We start from the raw sequence: 25,525 nt of genomic DNA, 5'->3' as shown, positions 1-25,525 counted from the left end.
TTAGCTCGCACCGGGCCGCGCTCCTCCTCTTCCTCGGCGGTCTCCGTTCCCCCCGGCGAGGCAGAGCTGAGACGCTCAGGGGAGGAGGTGGTGTGGGCAGCCGGCCCGTACAGCTCCCGACTGAGAGAGCCGGAGGACTGCTCTCGGGGATGGTGAGCTGGGGGCGCGGCCTCTAGACCTTAAGGTGAGAGCGGAGAGAGCGTGCTCTTGGGGGGGGGAGCGGTCTGTGAGAGGGAGCACCGGGGGAGAGGGTGAGCGCCGGGGGAGAGGGTGAGCGCCGGGGGAGAGGGTGAGCGCCGGGGGAGAGGGTGAGCGCCGGGAGAGAGGGTGAGCGCCGGGAGAGAGGGTGAGCGCCGGGAGAGAGGGTGAGCGCCGAGAGAGAGGGTGAGCGCCGGGAGAGACGGTGATGTTTGTGAGGTCCCGCGGAGTGGTGATAGGGGCTGGTTCAGTTGTTGCGGGCCAGCCGCCGGGAAGGGCGGAGGGGAGAGAGGGTGGATGGGCGAGGGTGGGTGGTCAAGGCCGGGCAGCCGTTGAGGAGGGCCAGGGGGTGTGTGTGTGTGACCGGCCAATGAGAGGTGTGCGGGGGCGGGCGGGCCAAGGGAGCCAATGTGATTGTCCCGAGACACATACAGACAGACAGGCAACGACACATAGAACGGTTTGAGAAATATATAGATAGATATGATCATTAAAGCTGCAGTTCAGTCAATATCCTGCATGTGTGTTTTTTTTTAATAAATCAGTTCTGTAGTAAGAAAAAATACTTTTAGCATTTTCTGTTTTTAAAAAAACAACTTTGAAAGACCAATTTTCTTGTATTCTATTTTAACAAGCATTTGCTAAGGCATTGGCCCTTCGTGTCCTGTCACAAGCCCTGGCACACCCCTTTGTCAGCCCTGCCCTCCCTCTAGCACATGTCAGTGCAGGAGTGCTCATGAATATTCATGAGCTTCCACTGATGGACTGAAGCAGAAGAAAAACATATGCCAGCTCTAATGATGTCACCAAATTTCACCGATCAATACATGGAGAACGAATTGACCTGCAGCTATATAGTTCTTTAGGTAATTAGAGATTGCCCACATAAAAATATTGAAGTAAAAAAAAAAAAAAAAAAAAGACTGAACTGCAGCTTTAATGTGACTTATGACAATAGGAGATTCTTTTAACAATATTGTATAATAAAGTTTGTAGTTGTAATTGATTTTTGTACACCAGGTTTTCTACCTAGCAACAGGTGATGACGTGGGGCGGTGCTTGCCCCTTGTGGCGTGCTCCCATTGGCAATCGTGTTTTTATGGGAGTGCACTTTCCCCGTCCCTCACCAGGTCCCGGAGACGGGGGGAGGTCTAGCCTGGGACCTGCTGGGAAGCCGCTTACGGCGATGACGCGGTGAACGGTATCTTCCGCTCCCGTGCTCGCCGTGGGTTTGACTGGCCACGGGGGGCAGGGACTTTGGTCTCCGGCTTCTAGACGCTGTGGGATAGGTGGGAGCCGTCCCGACGGGCTGGTCGTCACTACCTTTTGGCGCGAAATCGGGTATTTAGATTTGTGTATGTAAACCTTGAATGTTTGTCATTGTATATGCTCCTTGATAAAGTGTTTTACACGAAACGCGTAGGAGGCTGTTCACCTCCATTTTTTAGATGGTTCAATAAAGAAGAAGATTTTATTACATCTTTGGGACCCATTCTTGGCTGTGCGCCAGTTTTTTTCTTGTTTGTCTGATCTTAAATTCCCCTGCCTGCCTGAAAACCTGTCCCGCACCGCTGGGGAAAAGTGCGCGACAAGGTAGGGACTGGGACCGGCCTGACTGGGGGGGGCGGAGTTTGAACGCACAGCGCACGCCCGTAGAAGTTACTGGGGCTGCCCCTTTAGGCTGAATCCATAGAACGTGGAGCAGCGCTGAGCCGCGAGGACGCTGATGCTCACCTGATCAAGCATGAGCGATTTCATGCCCATGCAGGCGAGCCAGCGTCCGCGATCGGGAGGCGGGGTAGTGACGTCGCTGGGCCAATCGTCCGCGACGCACCGTCAACTTCACGGCGCCGTGACGCTGGAGCTGCTTCTCGCTGATTGTATGTTTTCAGCCGACAGCGCGCTGAAAAACAGGCTGGCTGTCGGCTGAAAAATCCAGTTCGTCCGCACGCCTGCGGACGCTCGCGGGAGCCCCCTCTAAAGACATCCTCATTGTCCTCATCCTTAGGCTGCGGCGCCGCTGAGCGCGCTCATGCTTGAGAGTGGTGATGTCACCAGCTCTCCAAGCATGAGCGATCGGTGTCCTGCTAATTTTTTAGAGCAGGAGTAGGGGGCGTGGCTATTACAGGAGGTCTCTCTCTCTCTTCTCCCTCCCCCCCCCCCTCAGCACTTAACGTGGATTAATGTGACAAAACATAATCCAATTGCCTTCAAATTTGGCAGGAGACATACTTTGCACAGCCTGCAACTATCCTGAACATTCCTTGGCTTTTGCTGACATACACTGCAAATTATTCACGTTAAGCACTTTCTGAATAAAGGGTAATAAAGGGATTAACCCAACCGCTTCCCACCCACAAGGTCTAGACACCCATCCTTAGGGCTAATACCCCCTTCACCCACCCGAGAGGCCTGGTGACAGATGAAGATAGAAGAAGGTGATTAAAGAAAGTAAAAAGAAGATTTGGGTACCTGATCCGGATCTTCATCCCGGATGGCATCGGATGCTGTTGGAGGCCTTCAAAGTACGTGAGCTTCCTGTTACCCCGGAAGTCGGAGGGCCAGCGCTTCTAATGGTAAGTAATATATTGAATGTTTGTAAATGTCTTTTTTACAGGTTTTTTCATTGGATGTGTTTTTTGATTTTTTGGGGGAGGCACTGTGACGATAGCCTATGACAGAGCAGGAAGGAAGAAAGCCTCTAGAGAGGAATGTGGAGCACAGCACAAGGACGGACAGCAGGACCAGCACATCAAGGGTTAACTAATTTATTAGTATAGGGGGGGGACACCATAAAACCGGACAATCACCACTCTGACGCGTTTCGGGCTATGCCCTTTGTCAAAGATTATGCCCCAGACTTAACAAACACATATTTATACATTGTTTAATTACCTTAATCGCGTGTACCTGTGTCGATGACGTCAGCAATCCCGGTGAAACTCTCGCAAGATCTTACTCATGAGCAGGGCTCTGAGAGACTATTCACCAAGATGCATTGCGCCATCGTACAGGAAAAATGCTACATACTGTAATAGGACAAAAAACAAACAACTCACAAATATCTAGTGCCATCCTTCATCTAGACCGGAAGTGACGTCGCGGGACCTAATCCTGTATCTCACGAGACATCCAGACTCACTGGTGCCTCAGAGAAACAGGAGCAGGCACCACAGCGCTCTCCTCCATGGTGGAGATGAAGGGACATTACAAGCTATATATATGTAAATAAGCCAGCAGCTATGCTTCACAGTGAATAATTAATATAATAAATATTACAACAAATACAATACAATAGTGGAAGGCATGAAACTTTTGTATGTATGATAAGTTTAAAATAAACAGTAGATGCTGACAAGACCTATATATAGACTATCTCAAACACTAATTGTTCGAATTAAAAAAAAAAAGGATAAAATTAAGAACATGGGGGAACATAAGGTTGGCAATCAACAGAGAGATCTATTCATTATAAAGTTCTTAAACATTTATTATACATTTATTTAATATTTATTATTCATGTGTGACATATATCCTCACTGTACTGTATATCTATATGGAAAAAGATAATTAACCATTTACTCAATGACAATTTTATGTTAATCAGTACTATTATTATGACAATATTTTGGATCTAGGAGACCTGATAGTGGGAGGGCCTTTGATAGTACATCTATTAATACTATCAAATACAATAGCAGATATCTATGGACCGCACTTTTTCTATGGACCGCACTTTTTCATGAGAAATTGAAAGACATATAGGTACAACTATGGTCAGCGAGGGCGCAATGCATCTTGGTGAATAGTCTCTCAGAGCCCTGCTCATGAGTAAGATCTTGCGAGAGTTTCACCGGGATTGCTGACGTCATCGACAAAGGTACACGTGATTAAGGTTATTAAACAATGTATAAATATGTGTTTGTTATGTCTGGGGCATACTCTTTGACAAAGGGCATAGCCCGAAACGCGTCAGAGTGGTGATTGTCCGGTTTTATGGTGTCCCCCCTATACTAATAAATTAGTTAACCCTTGATGTGCTGGTCCTGCTGTCCGTCCTTGTGCTGTGCTCCACATTCCTCTCTAGAGGCTTTTTTCCTTCCTGCTCTGCAATCAAGTTGGAGGCACGCCTGCATGGATCCCCTGCTGATATATACTACTCTTCAATCAAAAAAGTGAGTGGACTTTGATATACCTACTGCTCTCTGATATTGTCACCATTTCTGTTCTGTGACTCACCTTAGTGTGGTAGGAGAACAGGGAACTTTCAGCCTATGGCGCTATGTTCGCCTAATACCCTATAAATCCCACTATTGGAAGCCACATAGGCAGTCATATACTTATGAACAGTCTTTAAGGTTGTCTGGGATATATATCCTTAAGAAGCAGTTTGTTCTCACTAATAATTCAAGCAAAGAATTATGTATCCATGACATATGGGACCTGTTATACAATATACCTGTTCTTATATCTGTTGCACCTTTTTGGACGGAAGTCCTGTTTTTCTATATATAGCCTATGACAGGTTGCAATTTACACCAAAAATATATATATAACTGGGTTTGAACTGGGATGAGACTTAGATATGATAAAATATAATTTATTCCTTGATAAAGGTGAACACAACAGATTATACAAATAACAGGCAAAATATGGACACTTACTTAAAGATGGGAATGATGAAACAGTCACATCTGGACTGGCAGTTCATACAGCAATCATCCCAAGACATTGCATAGGATTTCTCTCAGCAATCAAGATGGTATAGAAGAACGAACTCAGATGATATCAGAAGACAATGGATATCTGGGTTACCACAAGTTATATACCTTTTGTAACTCTATCCTTAACATTTAAGTACAGGTGATTGGTTTGCAATTACCTCCAGCCACTCTCTAACGTGGGAATACATTTTGATACATGCCCCCCTGCTAGTTGGCACAGGCGCAGTAGCACTCTGGGGTCTCATTTCTGCAGCCCCACATTTGCATCAGGAATGCCAGCCAGTCTACTAAACGAAATTCCTGGCAGGAAACCCTTTGTTGAAAGGTGTGAAATGGGACACTTAAAGCCTGCTCTGGTTTGAGTCCCCTCCGCCCTCCTGTAAACAGTGTAGGTGACAAAATCCTTTGAACAATACTTAAGTCCTAGACATTGGGTTGCCTCTCGGACCATATGCTGCCCTGGTATGCAAAGGAATTTCCTCTGGGTTCTGTCCATACCTTGGGACACAGTTTTAAAGATAAAACATAAACATATTAAAATATCCGGTTCTGTTGGGTCCAGCGGGTCCAAACTTCCCAGTTCTCAATGCCGGAACTGGGACACCCTATGGTCCATTTTGAGACTTGCTACGACCTTCGGAACCGGAGTTACACAAATACACCTTAAACCGTTTCCTATTTTAATACAAGAACTCCGCTGTAAATTAAATCACGGTTTTTCACTAAATCCCCATTGAAAACAACGGGCTCCGCCGCCGTGGGTTTCAATGGAGCAACTTCGACGTTGTAGTCAATGGAGTTTCCTGCCATAGACTTTCAATGGGGAACCGCCGCCATTGACGTCTATGAGAAAATCCACAAATCTTTACATTCGTCCACGCTCCGTCTGGTTGGTCTGAGGGGATTGGGAATGGGCATGCATTAAAGCCGGAACCTTGGCTACATGTCACCCAAATCCCATCCCTCTGGGCATTCCAGAACTGGAGATGTGGACTTACACATTTCAACATTTTACACCTAGCCGTTTTTTCACCATGCGGCTTTTTCCCATTGGAATCAATGGCAAAAGTCCCGAACTTTCAAGGGGGTCCATACTCCGTTGGGTAGGTCCAAGAGGGTCAAGGATGGTTCTGCAGCGATGCCGGAGCAGTGACTGCAGGTACCCCAAACCCTGGCCCTCCGGAACCGGAGGTATGGATTCCTAAATTTCAGCTTTTGACACTTAGCCGTTTTCTTGAGCTGTTTCTGCCTCCGCCATTGGAACCTATGGCGCGACCCGCTCTTCTCGGTTCGACCCTTATCGGGGGGTCCAGGATTCGGGGACCCGGTTGTGGTCGAGTGGGGGGAGGCCTAGGAACTAGGGGCAAAAAGAATTTTATTTCTAGGTGCTCTAGAACTGTTTATTCCCACGCCACTTGTCGTTGAACTTGGCTAATAAGTGATCAAAGCTCTCTTTTAGAAAAAGTATCCGCTTTGCGGTTTTGCGGTTTGGACGGCAGCCAACTCGTTCCTATAAAGCTCCTTCGAGGACTCTCCATTGAAGTCAATGGGCCCATTAACTTGCAATGGGAAACCGCCGCTCCTCCTCTCGGACGCCACCTGCTGGTCTTCATATGAAACAGGACCAAAACAGCAAGATTCGGCTTTAGAAAGCATTGAGCTCTAATGGCGGCCTATGGGACCCTGCAAAATGGTGCCTGAAAAGGCAGGAAAATTACAGAAAGGGCTATAATCATTAAAGAACTATTAACCCTTGTACTCCCAGATGGATCCTAGTGTGTGTGTGATGCAGACACTGATATAACAATAACACATGGGAACAGGGGAATATACATTTTCATGTTATAACAAGGGTTAAATCACATTTCTGGACCTCAGCCCAGTTAACCCCTTGTCTCCCTGGTGAGGTGAGAGGGTGGCCAATTGGGGTGTAACCCCTTTAATCCCGGGCCAAATCCTCACGACCGTCACAGGCACATTGACTGATAATATATTAATCTGTACCACTTTAGGGTACAGATTAATTCATTATTATGACAATATTTGGGGGGCATTTCTGGCTTGGTATTGCTGTTGTTTTTTTTAATTACAGTTTATTATGTGGATGTCATTGTTTGTTTTTTTCCTGCTTGATGGTAATCAAATGTTTGCGATTGTTGTTCGTTTTTACTTAATGTTGTATTATGTTAGCTAATGCATTTAATGGTTATTTCAGATATTGTTTGAATTTATTTCTTTGTTGTTTAAGGTTTCAATTAATTCATTGATGTTGTATTAAATAATTGGTTTAATTGGTTAATGTTACTATTACTTTTGAGTTGGTTTAGTAATGATTTGGTTTGATTGGTTACTGTTTGAAAGAATTCCGAGTTGTTTTAGGAATTAATTGTTTTGATTGGTTAATGGTTTAATTAATCCATTGTTGATGTTGTTATTGCTTGTATTCATTGGATTAGCTGGCTACTGTTTTTATTTGGTGAAGTGTGTTTTTTTGGAGTTAGGTTTTATTATTGTGTGTCTGGTGCATTAATGTATTGTAATTAGGGTGCCCATTGAGTGCTATAGAGGCTTATCATGCCCATATTATTATTATATGGGTATGATACCACTATACTACTCAATGGGTACAGGGTGGGTGGGTATAGTCAGTCCGGGGTGGGTGCTTAGGCCTCCCGTGTCGGTAGAGGGGCAGGGTGGGTTAACCCCTTAATGACTATAGCGGTTATTAACCGCTAAGGTGATTAAGGGGTTAGGGGCCATTAGAATGTCTTTATTATGTATATATGCTTTCTGGCAACGGAGGACAGAGGGACCTGTTGGTGTGGTAAGTATAACTGTATTTATTTACTTTATTTAGGTATGCTAATGCAGTGTTTAATAATAATGGGCAAATAATGTATTATCCATATCTGGATAATAGTTATTTTGCCCATTACTGTACTGTATGGGTTTGGGCGGAGGGGGCGTGTATTGATGTTTCTTAAATCTTTTTTTAATATACATTTCTTTCATAGTGTAGAGGTGCAGGGGGTCTCCGGAGATGAACCACATTGGTTTTATGACCGGGGACCCCCTGCTTCCCGAGATACAGGCCCCTTTATGGGGTGCCGGTATCCCTCTGCATTTAAATGTCCCGCGTCATGTGACCGGGACATTTCAAAGCATAGGAGATACCGGCACCTCATAAAGGGGCCTGTATCTCGGGAAGCAGGGGGTCCCTGGACCTGAAACCAATGCGGTTCAGCTCCGGAGACCCCCTGCACATCTACACTATGAAAGAAATGTATATTAAAATACATAATTTTCGGGCGACATTTCAGCTCTCTCTGCAGCAGAAATGAATCGCCAGGTTAGGCCTTTTCACAGGGTCCTTCCTATCGCTGGCAGAAAATCGCTCGTTTTGGGAATTTTTTATGATCGGTAATGACGGCTTGCTGAATACCGTGATAACAACGCTCCAAAACACTGCGATTTTAATGCCCTGGCGATAATTTTTATCAAACTTTATAGCATGAGGCCCTTAATGTGAAAAATGCTTAATGTGGATTCATGTGCCAAGACATACACCAATTGCCTGCAAACATTGCACAGTGCACGCTTTGCACTCCCCCAAGCTATCCTGCAAATGTCATGGGTTTTCTTAACATGCACGGCAAGTTATGTGCGTTAAGCACTTTATGGAAGTGGAAAAAGTGCTTAATGTGAATTAAAGTGTCAAAACATAACCCGATTAACTGAAACTTTGGCACATGATGTGCTATATATATATAATGCCCACAACTATCCTGAACATTTCATGGCATTAGCGAACACATACTGCTAATTATACATGTTAAGCACGAGGGCTATATGTACATAATTTTGTTTAATGAACTAACCATTTCCCACAGTCCCTGTGTAAGTGGAGTTATTTGAGTGATGGTTATTTAACCCTCCCCCCTCCCCCCTAAACCAGTGTGTTTGGATGTATGGGGAATGAATGCAACGTATGAGTGCATGCCCCTCCTTTCCCTGATTTGGAGGTATTTATTATGAAAGCTGTTGTAAGGGGTATGTGGATAGGGGAAAATCAGTAGTTACACTCAGGCCAACCCATTAGAGGTACCCTTGTGAGTGACCACCAACCTCCAAAACAGGGTACCTTAAAGGGGGTACTCAACATACAATCCCTCATTCTCAACCTTCACACACACCTCAATCATCGTTCAGAGTATCACCAGGGACCCCAAGTAATTTGGGCTGGACAACTCTGACCTCATACATTCACTTCTAGCTCATCCAGAGTATCACCGGAGAACCCAAAGTCAGTTGGGCTGGACAACTCTCACTTCATGCACTCTCATCTAATTCCATGCTGCCAGGATGTCCCTAACAGTATTGGCAGATGATACTTAAGCCGGGTAGTGGCAGAAACCTGTCCTAGGCCACATTCTATACAGTGCCCTCCATGAAAAGTGTCAATCCCTGCCTCAACACCCTTAGGGGATGCTGATATAGCATAACCTCAGTCACCCGTAGTCTCCCTGTACTTTAAGGAGTCTCCCTGATTGGCGTTAATCTCACTGATCCTGATATTGACCCGAAATCTCCGAGTTGGATAACATTACTCCAGATCTCCCTGGAAAAGGTTAACAATAACCTGATTATTCCTGAAATGGATTAAATTACCCCAAATCTCCATATTCTCGGGTGTAGACCTGTAAGTACCCACCTTGGCACTTACCTAGCACCTTGTGGGTACTGTTTGCCACCTGTGAGGCAATCATGGAGCAGCTAAAGATTTGCCTGGTTGTTCTCAGCACTGGCTTTTCACCTCTGTGGGAGACATATCATGGCAGAAATACCATCCCCAACTCTAACAATGATTCAACTCATAACAGTGCCTCCACCCCGTTAGGGTAAAAGCTATACTCCTCACCAGTATTCAATGGGGATACAACAATCTTTATTTACAATTTTTTTAGATCAAAATACATTAACACTTTCCCAGAGATGGTACTCCTAAGCAGGGCCCCCATGAAACCTCTGAGGGCAGGGTTCTAGGTCACCCACACGACGGCACATTCTCTCCCAACCTCAGGCCACGGATAATACACTTCACTTATTCTGGCCTGAGGCCCCCCAGAACATGGACAGCTTTGCAGCTAACTGCACCCATGCCCCAGAAGTGTCATACCCCAGGCTCGGGGTACCTCACAGGACATCATGGTAAATGGAACTGGCCCAGTCGCTGGCCTACCTCATGCAATTCAGGGATTGGACCACTGTATCCAGGTGTGGCAGGTACGGTAACTCCCTATATTAGATAGGCAATGGATGGAAGGGAAGTAAACATAATTATGCCCCTTTACAAAGCATTAGTAAGACCACACCTTGAATATGGAGTACAATTTGGGGCACTGCTCCTTAGAAAGACTAGAGAGTGCAGAGAAGAGCCACCAAATGAATAAAAGGGATGGACAATCTAACTTATGAGGAGAGGCTAGCTAAATTAGATTTACATTAGAAAAGAGGCATCTAAGAGGGGATGTGATAACTATATACAAATATATTCGGGGACAATACAAGGAGCTTTCAAAAGAACTATTCATCCCACGGGCAGTACAAAGGACCCATCCCTTAAGGTTGGAGGAAAGGAGATTTCACCAGCAACAAAGGAAAGGGTTCTTTACAGTAAGGGCAGTTAAAATGTGGAATTCATTACCCATGGAGACTGTGAAGGCAGATACAATAGATTTGTTCAAAAAAAGATTGGACATCTTTTTAGAAAGGAAAGGTATACAGGGATATACCAAAAAAGTATACATGGTAAGGATGTTGATCCGGGGATTAATCCAATTGCCAGTTCTTGGAGTCAGGAAGGAATTTATTTTTCCCCTTATGAGATATCATTGGATCTTATGACACTGGGGTTTTTGTTTGCCTTCCTCTGGATCAATAAGTAAGCATAGATATAGGATAATGTATCTTTTGTCTAAATTTAGCATAGGTTGAAGTTGATGGACGTACGTCTTTTTTCAACCTCATTTACTATGTAACACACACACACTATGCTCTCCATGCACATACACTCTACGCTCCTCACACCCACACCCTCTGTACACACCCTCACATGGGACAGGCTAAAATGCTTAATGTGGATAAATGTGCCAAGACATACACCAATTGCCTTCAAACTTTGCACAGTACATGCTTTGCACTCCCCCAAGCTATCCTGAAAATGTCATGGCTTTTCATAACATGCACTGCAAATTATGTACACTAAGCACATTCTGAAAGTGGAAAGTGCTTAATTTAAATTAAAGTGTCTAAATAAGTGTTTAAATTAAATTAAATTAAAATTAAATGAAAGGGGGGGTTGCAGACCTGCCTAAGACATGCAAATGAGCATACAGTATATTTACAGTTGCTGTATGCTTTGCTGTGGAGGGTTTTTGTCACTTTTTTTACTCACCATAACTTAACCCAGTATATATCTATATATATATGGGAGTGGGGGTCTTATATGTATTGGGGGGAGTGATATATGTATATGTGTATATATATATATAATCACAAAAAAGAACCCGCACATTAAGCACTCAGACATATTGTACAAAATATGAAAATACATTTATTAGATCAATTAAATCAAAAACTCAAAACAAAACATATCACACATACACATACGCAGACATAAAACTGACTAAAAAAAGCCTACCTACTGAACTCCAAATAATAAGGACAAATGAAAAGGACTGGCTGAATGCAAACCTTAAAGGGACAAAGACCCCCCCCCCCTCCCCTGTATTGAAACAGACCACACTGGGGACAGAGTACCCAGTGCGGTTACAACCGGCCGGTTATAAAGAGGGGAAAGAAATAATCCTTGAACCAAAACTACATAACTGCACACGTGGCTCATGATAAAGCCAAACAAAAATAAATAGTCAGAGAGCGCCCTAGAGGACACAAATGAACATCCATCCATGTAAACATACATATGTCCAATGACATCCAAACACATACATATATTAGATGTCAACACTACCTAAGTAACTGAAGGCTGCAAACATTGCCTGGAAGGGGGAAATAACTCCAATTAAACCCAGATCCAATATCCCTAGGCAATGCAGGTACTGAAAAATAAAGCCCTGAATACAGCTGTACACTTGGAGCCAGCAGATAATGGATATACTCAGCTCTTCGAAGTGAATAGCGGTGGATGAATGAAATGTCCTGCTAGGGGTAACCCCCAACAAAGTGCAGAAATGAGAAACCCAGCAGCAAAGTCCTGATGATATGTATCAAAAGTCCAAAGGAGAGCCGTAGTGCGGCATCAGATTGGAACCACTGGACTTTTGATAAATATCAAGGGGTCTTTTTACTTTGGTGCAACAACAGGACCTACTACAGTTCTTTCCCCTCATACAGAGGTAAAGGGGAGGGTTCAGTGTAGTGTAGGACCTGCATTATTGGTTATACCTTGACATTTGGTATGCAGGCTTACGACGCTTTGGCCAAAGGGTTTAACTAATTAATTTAACAGTTTGATCCCTACGGGATCAGAAGAAGACCCTCCAAAAATGCACTCTATGACTTTTGGACTAGCTGAATTAGGTAAGTACTACGGATAATTAAACCGCTTTGGCTCTCTCCGAAAAATAGGGTCTGTATAAAATCAAAAATAACAAAAATGTTATTACATCAAAAGGAATATCGTGTGACATAGTGCAAAATAATTAAAATATATACTTAAAATCCCCGTAGAGGAGTAAGGTAGTAGGGATTTTCTGAGGTGCAGAAAATAGTTGGGCAAATCTAATTGTACAGTGATATGTTTTAACCCTCGTGGTTAAGTCCCAAAATTCTACTGCGACATTGGAAAAAGACACGTGCATCCAAATTTGTTTCCAAATAGGACCTGGGAATTACCTCTATTAAATTGTTAGGCACTGTATGTGACACCATGTAGTTACTGGGACATATACATAGGTTGTTAACATTTAAGGTCCCTGGTGAGGTGCTATATATCAAAAATGTGTACCTATAGTGTTCCTAGTATAAGGTACAGTGTGTATATTATTCACATTAGGCACGTCTCTATATAGTGTCACAAGGTTTGCCTATAAAATGAGAGAAGCAATACTCCTAGTCTCAGGTGTCTACCATAGATTATTTGCACAACACAATATATTCTATTATGACACACACATTATCTGCTTTCCACAGTCAGGGCGTATTTAGGTAATACATTTAACCCTCTAATTAGCGTCATTTCCGTATCTGCATTGAGTATATTGCATGTGTGTCTGAATACAACCTGGTCAGGAACTACAACTCTGCCTTATCTTCCTCTCTTGATCTTCATGCCCCGCTTTCTCTCTGCCGTCCTCGCCCTTCTAACCCCAGACCCTGGCTAAACTCCCACACGCGCATGCTGCATTCCTCCACTCGTTCCTCTGAACGCCTCTGGAGGAAATCTCATACGCTCGCAGACTTCATTCACTACAAATTTATACTGTCCTGTTTCAACTCTGCCCTCTCTCAGGTTAAACAAACCTACTTTTCATCACTAATCAACACACACAAGTCTAACCCACGCCGACTCTTTTCTGTCTTTGACTCTCTACTCAGACCACCCTCAGCTGCCTCCTCTTCTTCCTCCATCTCACCTCAGGACTTTGCTGACTTTTTAAAGGAAAAGGTGGAATCCATACGTCAGAACATCCCATCTATTGCCTCCTCCCATCCCATACCGCTTCCCAACTCTCCTCCTGCCTTTATTGACTCTTTTTCCGCTATCTCGGAGGAGGATGTGTCACTGCTGATCTCTTCTCCCTCTACCACTTGCCCTCTTGATCCCATTCCCTCCCATCTCCTAAAACCTCTTGCTCCTACTATAATCCCTATGCTCACACAGTGTTAGGAATGTGAGCACACAGCGCCTCAGGCGGAGCTCACGGCTCTCTCCTTACACTGCTCAGACCCTTCCACTACAACCAAGCAAGCCCCCTTCAGCTTCATCACTTACCCCTCGGCATGGTGGGACACTCCACGAGGTACTTCCTCCACGCTTTGCGCCGCAGCCGTCGGCGCGCAATCGCCGCCCCGCGCGCACCCCACGTTGCTTCCCTTCATGCACACGTCGGACTTACAGTGCACACACAAAAGCCCTTGAACTTATCCCCACTCAGGCTCCGCCCCCAAACACCGCACGGTTACAATCTGGCTCTTGCTGAGTGTCACCTGAGCTCTAAGAACAGCAGCCAATGCTATGAAGCTCCCTGGGCTCCTCCAGGCACGCCCCCTCTCCTGGTTGGCTGTTCCAGCTTTATATTCCCTCTCTGTTCTGTGCTTCCTCGCTCGTCATAGTTTTGTATGGGTGTTTCACAGTGCTTGTTCTTTGATTCTCTCGGTTTTGACGCGGCTTGGCAGACTACCCCCTTTGGCTCTCGACTTCGGATTGTTCCTGTTTACGTACCTTCTGGCTCCCTTCAACCACAGCACTCATCTCGATCCTTCCATACGTCTCCTACCCTTGATCACGGCAACGACCATTCTTCTGGGAAAACAGTACCGGCAAGTATTCACGCAATACACCCCATCTGGCCTGGCACCATCTAATACCACAACCCGGACACGTCCCTCGCTCTGTCGGTGTGTGTATTCATACCTGTCACCTCAGTTCTAGGGACAGGTCTGGTCTGCGGGCTACTCCGGCGTAACACAGATCTTTAACTCTTCCCTCTACTCTGGTACCTTTCCATCCTCCTTCAAGCATGCAACCGTTATACCATTACTCAATAACAGCAAGCTTGACCCTACCTGTCCTTCTAATTATCGACCTGTCTCCCTCCTGCCTTTTGCCTCCAAACTCCTTGAACGTCTTGTATTCTCTCGATTGCTCCATTTTCTCAACACCTATTCTCTTCTAGACCCTCTACAATCTGGCTTCCGCACTGCTCACTCTACTGAAACAGCCCTCACTAAAATAACTGACGACCTCCATGCTGCCAAAGACAGAGGTCATTACACTCTGCTCATATTACTCGACCTCTCTGCAGCATTCGACACCGTGGACCACCCTCTTCTCCTTCACATTCTCCATACTCTTGGTATTCGGAATAAAGCTCTATCCTGGATCTCCTCTTACCTCTCCCATCGTACTTTCATTGTCTCTTCTGCTAACACCTCCTCCTCTATTGATCTCTCTGTGGGGGTACCCCAGGGCTCTGTCCTGGGACCCCTTCTCTTTTCTCTTTACACACTCTCTCTAGGTGACCTAATCACATCTTTTGGGTTTAAATATCACCTCTATGCTGACGACACACAAATTTACCTTTCAACCCCTGACCTTACACCTGCTATACAGACCAAAGTTTCTGAATGCCTCTCTGGAATATCATCCTGGATGGCCATCCGCCGACTGAAACTTAACATGGCAAAAACAGAGCTCCTTATACTTCCTCCCAAACCTGGCCCTACTACCTCCTTCCACATTGCTATTGGAAATACGATCATTCACCCAGTAGCCCAAGCACGCTGCCTAGGGGTTACACTTGATTCCTCTCTCTCATTCTCCTCTCATATTCAAAACGTTTCTAAAACTTGTCGCTTTTTCCTCCGCAATATCACAAAGATACGCCCTTTCCTCTGTTACTCGACTGCTAAAACTCTGACTCAGGCCCTCATTCTTTCACGTCTCGATTACTGCAACCTCCTGCTGTCCGGCCTTCCTGCCTCTCATCTGTCTCCCGTACAATCTATCCTAAACGCTGCTGCCAGAATCACTCTACTCTTTCCTAAATCTGTCTCCGCATCTCCCCTCCTGAAATCCCTCTCCAGGCTTACGATCAAATCTCGTATCTCACACTCAATTCTCCTCCTCACTTTTAAAGCTTTACATTCTTCTGCCCCTCCTTACATCTCAGCTCTAATCTCTCGCTATGCAACATCCCGACTCTTGCGTTCTTCTCAAGGATTTCTTCTTTCTACCCCCTTTGTATCTAAAGCTCTCTCCCGCCTTAAACCTTTCTCACTTTCTGCCCCACACCTCTGGAATGCCCTTCCCCTCAATACCCGACTAGCACCCTCTCTATCCACCTTTAAGACCCACCTTAAGACACACTTGCTTAAAGAAGCATATGAATAGCACTGGATAATCATGGACACATGATACATAAAGCTTGGCCCCTTGCAGACGCACTTACTAGAATTCCCTCCTACTGTCTGTACGTTCTCCCTACCTAACAATTAGATTGTAAGCTCCTCGGGGCAGGGACTCCTCTTCCTTAATGTTACTTTTATGTCTGAAGCACTTATTCCCATGATCTGTTATTTATATTATTTGTTATTTATATGATATGTATTACTACTGTGAAGCGCTATGTACATTTATGGCGCTATATAAATAAAGACATACATTACAATAAAGAGTGTGTGTAAGAGCTGGCGCAGGAGTAAATCATGCTGTATTGGAAAACTATCAAGGCAACCATATCCACAAGCTCTGCCACGGCGGGTCAGAGATAGAGAAAGCTAGTATACAAGCCGTATTCCCAGTAGCTGATGTCGCAACTCCAATGACGTCACCGGTCGTGACGCTCTATTCATCGACGTGTGTTTCGCGAGGTCTACTCGCTTCTTCAGGTGGGGACTCCCTGAGAAACCTGAGACTAGGAGTATTGCTTCTCTCATCTCATAGGCAAACCTTGTGACACTATATAGAGAAGTGCCTAATGTGAGTAATATACACACTGTACCTTATACTAGGCACACTAGGGCTACACGTTTTTGACATATAGCACCTCACCAGAGACTTTAAGTGTTAACAACCTAAGTATATGTCCCAGTAACTACGCTCTGCCAGCTTCGCCGTGTTCGAACTCCGGAATCGGTCACAATCACTTTACACTGCCACTGCAACGTGTAGCTCACCACAAACGAAGCGCGAACACGGTACTGAGGTAGGGAATTGGTTAACGCCGACCCACAGCCACGCGGGCGCGCCTAGGATGTAGAGTAGTTGTTCAAGCCAGGTCAGGGTTATAGATTGAAGTGAAGAGTTGCAGATCGTCGGAGTGCGTAGCCAAGTTCGGAATTGGAGAGTAGCGGATCGTCAGGGGACGTAGCCAGGTTCAGGATAGGAGAGTATCGGATCGTTGGAGTACTTAGCCAAGGTCAGGATTGGAGACAGGAGAATGGTCGTTCGTAGACTGATCAGGAGAGGAGAGGTGCTGAATCCAAGAGACAAGCAAGGTCAGGCAACAAGAGGTTAATCAGCAAGGTCACAGGAACTGGAATGCAGCAAGGCATGGCATCACACTAGACTATGCTCAGCAAAGAATGAAGGCAGGGCCTCCAATAGCCAGCCAGGGCGGAACCAGGAAGTAACCATCGATAGGCTGCTGGTGCATAGAGGTGTGCCCTATGATGCAGCCTAATCAGGGATGGGGGCGGAACAGATCGCGCACCGACCTGCACGCGTCACGGAGGTCAGGGGTCGGAGCCTGGAGCGCGCATCACTCCCACACCGGTTCTGGATGTTCTTAGAGCAAGAGGGGGCGGGATCAATCGCACGCCGACTGTCACGGAAATCAGGGCAGAGCCCGAGGCGCGCGTCACTCCCACGCCGGTCCTGTCCATCACCAGAGCGGGAGGTGGAGACAGAATCCGCGGACGGGAATCAGACCGCACAAGATCCGCGCGCGCGTAGTGGGACCATGAGACTGCGCATCCTGAGTGTCCGTCACGGAAGGTTTGTTGAGGTGAGCAGACGGTCTGCAACCGCCAGGATGGCGAATCCTCACAGTACCCCCCACCCCCTTTAGGAGCGCCCTCCTGGTGACTCCATGAATGTTTCCCAGGGAATTTGGCATGAAACATGCAAACCAGTTTGGCTGCGTGGACCCAATGACTTGAAATCCAGGATCTTTCCTCCGGGCCGAAACCTCTCCAATGCACCAGATACTGCAGCGATCCCCTGGAGATCTTAGAGTCAAGAATAGATTGGATCTTGTATTCAGGTTGTCCTTGAACCATGAGAGGAGAAGTGGGAGGCACCGGAACTGAAAAGGCATTCTGGACCACAGGTTTGAGAAGTGAAACATGAAATATGGAAGGGATCCACATGGAAGGCGGGAGAGCGTGGCGATACGCCACCGGATTGATCCTTTCGGAGATAGCAAAGGGTCCAAGAAATCTGGGTGCGAACTTCATTGAGGGGACTTTCAGTCTGATGTTCCTGGATGACAACCAGACCTTGTTGCCAGGTTTAAGGTCAAGAGCAGGTCTGCGGTGGCGATCTGCCTGATTCTTTTGCATATTGACTGCTTGCCTGATGTTGACCTGGATCTTTTTCCACAAGTTTTGTAAAGTTTTTATTCTGTCATCAGCTGCTGAGACCCCTGATGAAGGTAAAACAAGAGGAAGAGTGGATGGGTTGAATCCGTAATTAATGAAGAAAGGAGACTCAAGGGTTGAACTGCTTCGTGTGTTGCTGTGGGCGAATTCTGCCCAGGGTAAGAGTTCAGCCCAGTCATCTTGGGAGTCCGAGGTAAAGCAACGTAAATACTGTTCAAGGGACTGATTGGTCCTCTCCGTTTGACCATCAGTCTGTGGGTGGTATCCCGACGAGAAATGGAGGGCGATACCTAGCTGGAGACAAAACGAGCGCCAGAAACGAGAAATACATTGCGAGCCTCTATCTGAAACAATTACCAAGGGTACTGCATGTAACCGAAAGATCTCCTTGATGAAGATGTCAGCTAATCTGGGAGAATTGGACAGACCCTTGAGGGGTATGAAATGGGCCTGCTTCGAAAATCGGTCCACTACTACAAGAATTGTGTCCATACCCTTGGAACTAGGTTTTTGATGGTGATCTTGTTGAGGGACCGGTAATCTATGCAAGGGTGTACGGTCCCATCCTTCTTCACAAAGAAAAACCCTGCGCCCGCAGGAGAGGTGGACTTACGTATAAACCCCTTCTGTAAGTTCTCTGCAGTATATTATTCATTGCCTTGATTTCCTGCATAGACAATGGATAGGAAGTCCCTCTAGGAGGTGTGGTACTTGGAAGCAGATCGATGGGACAATCAAACAGGTTGTGAGGGGGAAGAATCTCCGATCTGACCTTATCGAAGATGTCCCGAAACTCAGTGTACTCTTCTGGCGATTGTACCTTCTCCTTGGACACAGTGGTACCCCCAATGCTACTTGCTTCCAGGATGCAGTTCTTTTTGGCAAAATGCGCTCCATTGAAGGGGTTCCTTATTGAGCCAATCTACACGAGGGTTGTGTATCTGTAGCCAGGGTAGCCCGAGAATCACGCTGAAGGAAGGAGTATGGATAACATTGAATTGGATCTTTTCCAGGTGTGTGTACCTTGTGTCCAAGGAGATGAACGCCGGCTGCAGATGTCTTTCATCAATGGCTTCAAGAGCGATGGGCTTCTTTCTGGGCCTGGTGGGGACCAGATGACGTTCTGCAAAAGCTTGATCTATGCAGTTTCCTCCGGAACCTGAATCGAGGAAAGCAAGCGTAGATACTTGGAAGCCCTCCCCATAGAGTAATGGGTACAAGAATGCGAGAAGGGTTGTCAGTAGAAATAGGGGAGAAAAAAAGCGTTCCCAATGAGACTCCCACGGGTCTCATGGGAACTTTGCGTTTCCCGACTTTTGGGGACTGAAATATGCAAAATGTCCAGAAACACAGCAGTAAAAACATAGGCTGGCATTCTTGCGTCGTAATTTCTTTGATTTGGAAAGGCTAGTACCCCCTAATTGTATAGGCTTGGACGTATCCAGGGAAGAAACCTCACCTTGGCTCACCTGACCGGGATTGATCCGAGATGGGATGGTACGATGATGAGCCTTCTCTGATCGTCTCTCCAGGAGGCGACGATCCACCTTAATATAGACGGCAATAAGCTCCTCCTTATCGGTGGGACGGTCGTAGGCTGCCAGTTCATCCTTCAAGGCTTCCGATAATCCTTGCCAAAAGGCCGCGGCCAAAGCCTCGTCATTCCAGTCAGTTTCTGCAGCTATAGTCCTAAACTCGAGAGCGTATTTGGCGACTGTACGATTGCGTTGAGAAACATGAAAAGGTGCAGAGGAAGCACATACCTTACGACCGGGTGTATCAAACACTTTCCGGAACTCTCGGGCAAAGGCTCCGATATCCTGTGTGAGGTCGGATCTTCGCTCCCAGATGGGAGAGGCCCAGGCAAGAGCGTCATCTATAAGGAGAGACACAATATACGCCACCTTGGCGCGGGGCGCAGTGAAGCGTGAAGGATTCATTTCAAATTGTATAAAGCATTGATTCAAAACCCCCCGGCATTCATGAGGGTCACCCCCATAATGGTTGGGGGCAGGTAGACGATGTTCTTGGGAGAAAGGCAAAGCTGGATTAGTGGGAAGATCAGGAACAGCAGGCACAAGAGGGGAATGCGGTTCCTGTAGGGTACGAGAAAGAGAGTGCGAAAATCCTCCTGAAGGGAGAGCATGGTTTGCTCGCTACCCACAATTTTTTCCTCTAAGGTAGTCAGGTAGCTTGCGTGTGTGCGCAGGACTCTTCCTACCTCTGTGGGTCGACGTTTGTGTGGCTGAGCATATTGTAATGCGTAGCTCACCACAAACGAAGCGCGATTGCGGTGCTGAGGTATGAAATTGGTTAACGCTGAGCCACGCGGGCGCGCTTAGGATGTAGAGTAGTCGTTCAAGCCAGGTCAGTGTTATAGATTGGAGAATAGCATAAGTACTTGCCAGGTCTGGAGCGGAGAGTTGCGGATCATCAGAGTGCGTAGCCAAGTTCGGGATTGGAGAGTAGCGGATCATCGGGGTACGTAGCCAAGTTCAGGATAGGAGAGTATCAGATCGTTGGAATACTTAGCCAAGGTCAGGACTGGAGACAAGAGAATGGTCGTTCTTAGCCGGATCAGGAGAGGAGACAGGAGAATGGTCGTTCTTAGCCGGATCAGGAGTGGAGAGGTGCGGAATCCAAGAGACAAGCAAGGTCAGGCAACAAGAGGTTAATCAGCAAGGCAAGGTCACAGGAACTGGAATGCAGCAAGGCACGGCATCACACTAGACTATGCTCAGCAAAGATTGAAGGCAGTAGCAAGGTATATAAAGGCAGGGCCTTGAATTGCCAGCCAGGGCGGAACCAGGAAGTAACCATCGATAGGGCACACCCCTGTGCACCAGCAGCCTATGATGCAGCCTAATCAGGGATGGGGGCGGAACCGATCGCGCGCCGACCAGCGCGTGTCACGGAGGTCAGGGGGCGAAGCCTGGAGAGCTTCACTCCCACGCCAGTTCTGGATGTCCTTAGAGAAAGGGGGCAGGATCAATCGCACGCATCACGGAGGTCAGGGGGTGGAGCCCGAGGCGCGCGTCACTCCCACGCCGGTCCTGTCCATCACCAGAGCGGGGGCAGGGCTTGGAACGCGCTGAGCGGGGAGGCTGGACAAGCGCACCCGCCGTGCGTCAGAGCGGGAGGCGGAGATAGAATCCGCTGATGGGGAATCAGACAGCGCAAGATCTGCGTGCGCAGTGGGACCACGAGACCGCGCATCCTGAATGTCCGCCATGGAAGGTTTGTTGAGTTGAGGAGACGGTCTGCGAATCCTCACAGCCATTATTGTTAACCAACATACAGTACCAGGTATGGGCTTGAATTACACTGCCCTGATACTTAATAGCAAAATGCTACAATGTCACTCTGGTAAGTGACACAATTGTTAATGTGAGGGAAGTTGGATACATATTAAGGCTATAAATTGCTGCGGTATCTATAGCCTTGCTTTCAGGTGTCAATATGTACCTGATATGCCCGTCCTCAGCTGTGTTTATAGCACTGATCTGACTTTAACATCGGGCAGTAATACTCACTGCCACTACCAGAATAAGGCGCAGCAGCTATAGGACAAACATCCTGTTCTGTAAACACCTTAAACATGCAGCTGATACAGGCTCCTATGTTCCTATAATATGTCCCCTATCCAAGGAGCCAACTTTATACCTTTTGAAGCACTCTGCATTGAGACTATTTTTTTTATATTAATGAACTATAGCTCAAAACTGGTCATTGGTGACCTCACAGCTAAACACTACTTAGAATGTGGACGCGCTTTATATGTTTTTTATGCAGTTTTTTTTAGATCAACTTTTTGTCTGTATCTCTTTTTGGTTTATCCCCTTTAAGAGATTTAGTGCTCTGGGTTTGCATTGAACATCCTGCAGTTTCAGTATTAACTATAATAATGGGAGTCCGTAGCCCTTATAGGTATATATTACCAGGTCTATATATTCTACTGCAGGGGGGTGCAAATTTTTTCCCTGCGCCCCCCTGCTGGCTTTCCCCCTCTCCTCGCGCCCCCCCCCACCCCACTCCCCCTTACATTGATTTAGATGTCCTGGCGTCATGACAATGTGACGTTATTTGACGCCGCGTTGCCATGGTGACGCATCACCAGGAGCGTCTAAATCAAGGTAAGTCGGGAAGCGTTTGGCGGCCTCTGTAAACCCAGCGCCCCCTCCAGCGAATCTCACGCCCACCCTGGCGGGCGCACTCCCCACTTTGTGCACCGCTGTTCTGCTGAATAGGAGATTACCTCCAAGAGACTCCGTTAAACATCAGTATATGTTTTCCATCAGGGTCAGCAATTGATTCACTGCTATATTATTTTAAAGTATATGTTTATAAGTAATGTGTTTGTTCACTGGGGTTGGCCATGGATCTATTAACACCACTCCTGTTTTCATTATTTTTTATTAATTACCTATAAAAGGTTTTATTGTATCCAACTCATTACACAACACTGATTGTTTGTCCCCCCCTTTTTTTTATGTACAAAGGATTTGACATGATATGACAAGATTTCTGCCACTTTAATTGGTCTTTTCCAGCATGTGAGATTTCTTTTAAAATCTTTAAATATTTTGAGTCACTTTAAATGTATGATTCTGTACATCTGCTCTCCCGGCCCTAATGCTGCACATGCTGTGCTAAACCCTTCCTTTGTACAATGTACATCTACAGTTTACTTTCATCCAGAACTGTTTGTGATATTCCAATTTACCTCGCCTGCATCACCTTCTGTAAGACAGTTTGTGTAACTGTGACTTTTTTGTCTCGTCTAGTACAAAGCCAAGCACCATGTCAAGACTGCAAGGTTGCTTTTAGCAGTCAGGATTACCTCCTCACACATCTGAAGTTCAAACACCCAAATGAGAATATGGAAAAGATGAGGACAGAACAATCTTGCAACATTCCAATGAATATGACAGAAAATGCAACTTTCAACCAGTCAAGGCAATTAATAAACAATGTAACTGCTTCTTATTCAAAAGAATATATATTAGAAGGTGCCACCGGAAAAGATCTTGGAGAAAGTGGGAAGAATCTGACTTGGTTATCAGACAAGTACCTACAGAAGAGGACACACACAGGGAAGAGATGGCATGTATGTGGGGATTGTGGGAAGGGATTTAGTGAGTTAGCCAACCTGAACAAACACAGGAGGACACACACAGGTGAGAGACCGCATGGATGTGGAGAATGTGGGAAGGGATTTAAGGAGTTATCACACCTGAACATACATATGAGGAAGCACACAGGGGAGAGACCGCATGTATGTGGGGAATGTGGGAAGGGATTTAGTGTGTTATCCAGCCTTAAAATGCACATGAGGATACACACAGGGGAGAGACCGCATGTATGTGGGGAATGTGGGAAGGGATTTAGTCGGTTATCCAACCTGAACAAACACAAGAGGGGACACACAGGGGAGAGACCGCATGTATGTGGGGAATGTGGGAAGGGATTTAGTGTGTTATCCAGCCTGAACACACACAGGAGGACACACACAGGGGAGAGACCGCATGTATGTGGGGAATGTGGGAAGGGATTTAATCGGTTATACAGCCTGAACAAACACAAGAGGACACACACAGGGGAGAGACCGCATGTATGTGGGGAATGTGGGAAGGGATTTAGTGCGTTATCCAGCCTGAACACGCACAAGAGGGCACACACAGGGGAGAGACCGCATGTATGTGGGGAATGTGGGAAGGGATTTAGTGTATTGTACAACCTGAACGTACATAAGAGGACGCACACAGGGGAGAGACCGCATGTATGTGGGGAATGTGGGAAGGGATTTAGTGTGTTATCCAGGCTGGATACACACAAGAGGACACACACATGGGAGAGACCACATGTATGTGGGGAATGTGGAAAGGGATTTAGTGTGTTATCCAGACTGGACACACACAAGAGGACACACACAGGGGAGAGACCGCATGTATGTGGGGAATGTGGGAAGGGATTTAGTGTGTTGTACAACCTGAACATACATAAGAGGACGCACACAGGGGAGAGACCGCATGTATGTGGGGAATGTGGGAAGGGATTTAGTCGGTTATCCAGCCTGAACACACACAAGAGGACACACACAGGGGAGAGACCGCATGTATGTGGGGAATGTGGGAAGGGATTTAGCCGGTTATCCAGCCTGGACACACACAAGAGAACACACACAGGGGAGAGACCGTATGTATGTGGGGAATGTGGGAAGGGATTTAGTGACTTATCCAGCCTGAACACACACAAGAGGACACACACAGGGGAGAGACCGCATGTATGTGGGGAATGTGGGAAGGGATTTAGTCACTTATCCAGCCTGAACACACACAAGAGGACACACACAGGGGAGAGACCGCATGTATGTGGGGAATGTGGGAAGGGATTTAGTCAGTTATCCAGCCTGAACACACACAAGAGGACACACAGGGGAGAGACCTATCTCTAAAGCCAGGCCTGTTTAGGGATAACCAGCCACTAAGACGCTCACATAAGTGCACACGTGTGTCTGTGTTACGCTGACTCACAATGCAACGGGACTTTACTTTATGGTGCACAAAAAAAGTTATAACTTTTTAAATGCAGGTTATTTATATCATTCTTATTGTAGGAAAATTTTATTGTTTTATCTTTCCATGCTGTTGGTTATAATAAAATTTGCATTCCCCATTATGCTGAAGCGGTCTGTAGTTTCACTTAACTTCGAAACGGAATAGTTTCGCAGTGACCAATTTGCTGCCGGTGTTTGGCCGCAGACCAACCCTCCGCCACTGGCCGTTTTTTTGTTTGTAACTTGTATTTTTATTAAAGCTTTCGACAATTATATGAGTAGGGAGGGTGGGGGATACAAAAAGAAAAAGGGAAGTTGAAAAAGCCATCATTTGCATATTTAACCCTTCTCCCCTCTCCCCCTAAGGGAGAGCTAGCAGTTGCATAGTGTTGCTGGTGCTATTAGCTCACCTCTGATCTTACAGAAGGACTGAGGGCTCCACGTTGTAGTGGGTAGTAGCATAGGACAGGCTTTTAGATGTTCTCAGGTGCAGCGCCTCCATCCTCCAGGGCCCTATTAGAGAAAGGAGTAGCCCCTGCAGGAACTCTTCAGTCACAGAGACCAGACAGAGCAACAGTTCACTTATATATTGATGCAGGCCAGTCCTGTTGATCCCTTCCCACGCAGGAGAAGTACTTCACAGTATAACACATATTCCCTCGCAACCTGCTGCATCTGTGTCCCTGACTAGACACCCATGGAC

General features: G+C 46.3%; 1 protein-coding gene across 1 annotated transcript in view; it reads left to right on the top strand.

Annotated features, from left to right (window-relative positions):
- The window catches only part of LOC142483858 (uncharacterized), a 30,946-nt gene extending 6,011 nt beyond the window's left edge, over positions 1–24,935 (top strand). Inside the window, exon 2 of the mRNA XM_075583779.1 lies at positions 23,051–24,935. Within this exon, the coding sequence (XP_075439894.1) occupies positions 23,051–24,720 (1,670 nt within the window). The 3' untranslated portion in view covers positions 24,721–24,935. The remainder of the gene's footprint in view (positions 1–23,050) is intronic.
- Positions 24,936–25,525: the final 590 nt, after the last annotated feature.

This window comes from Ascaphus truei, unplaced genomic scaffold (genome assembly GCF_040206685.1).
Source record: "Ascaphus truei isolate aAscTru1 unplaced genomic scaffold, aAscTru1.hap1 HAP1_SCAFFOLD_372, whole genome shotgun sequence".
Classification (NCBI taxonomy): Eukaryota; Metazoa; Chordata; class Amphibia; order Anura; family Ascaphidae; genus Ascaphus; species Ascaphus truei.
This window is presented reverse-complemented; position numbering and strand designations above follow the sequence as displayed.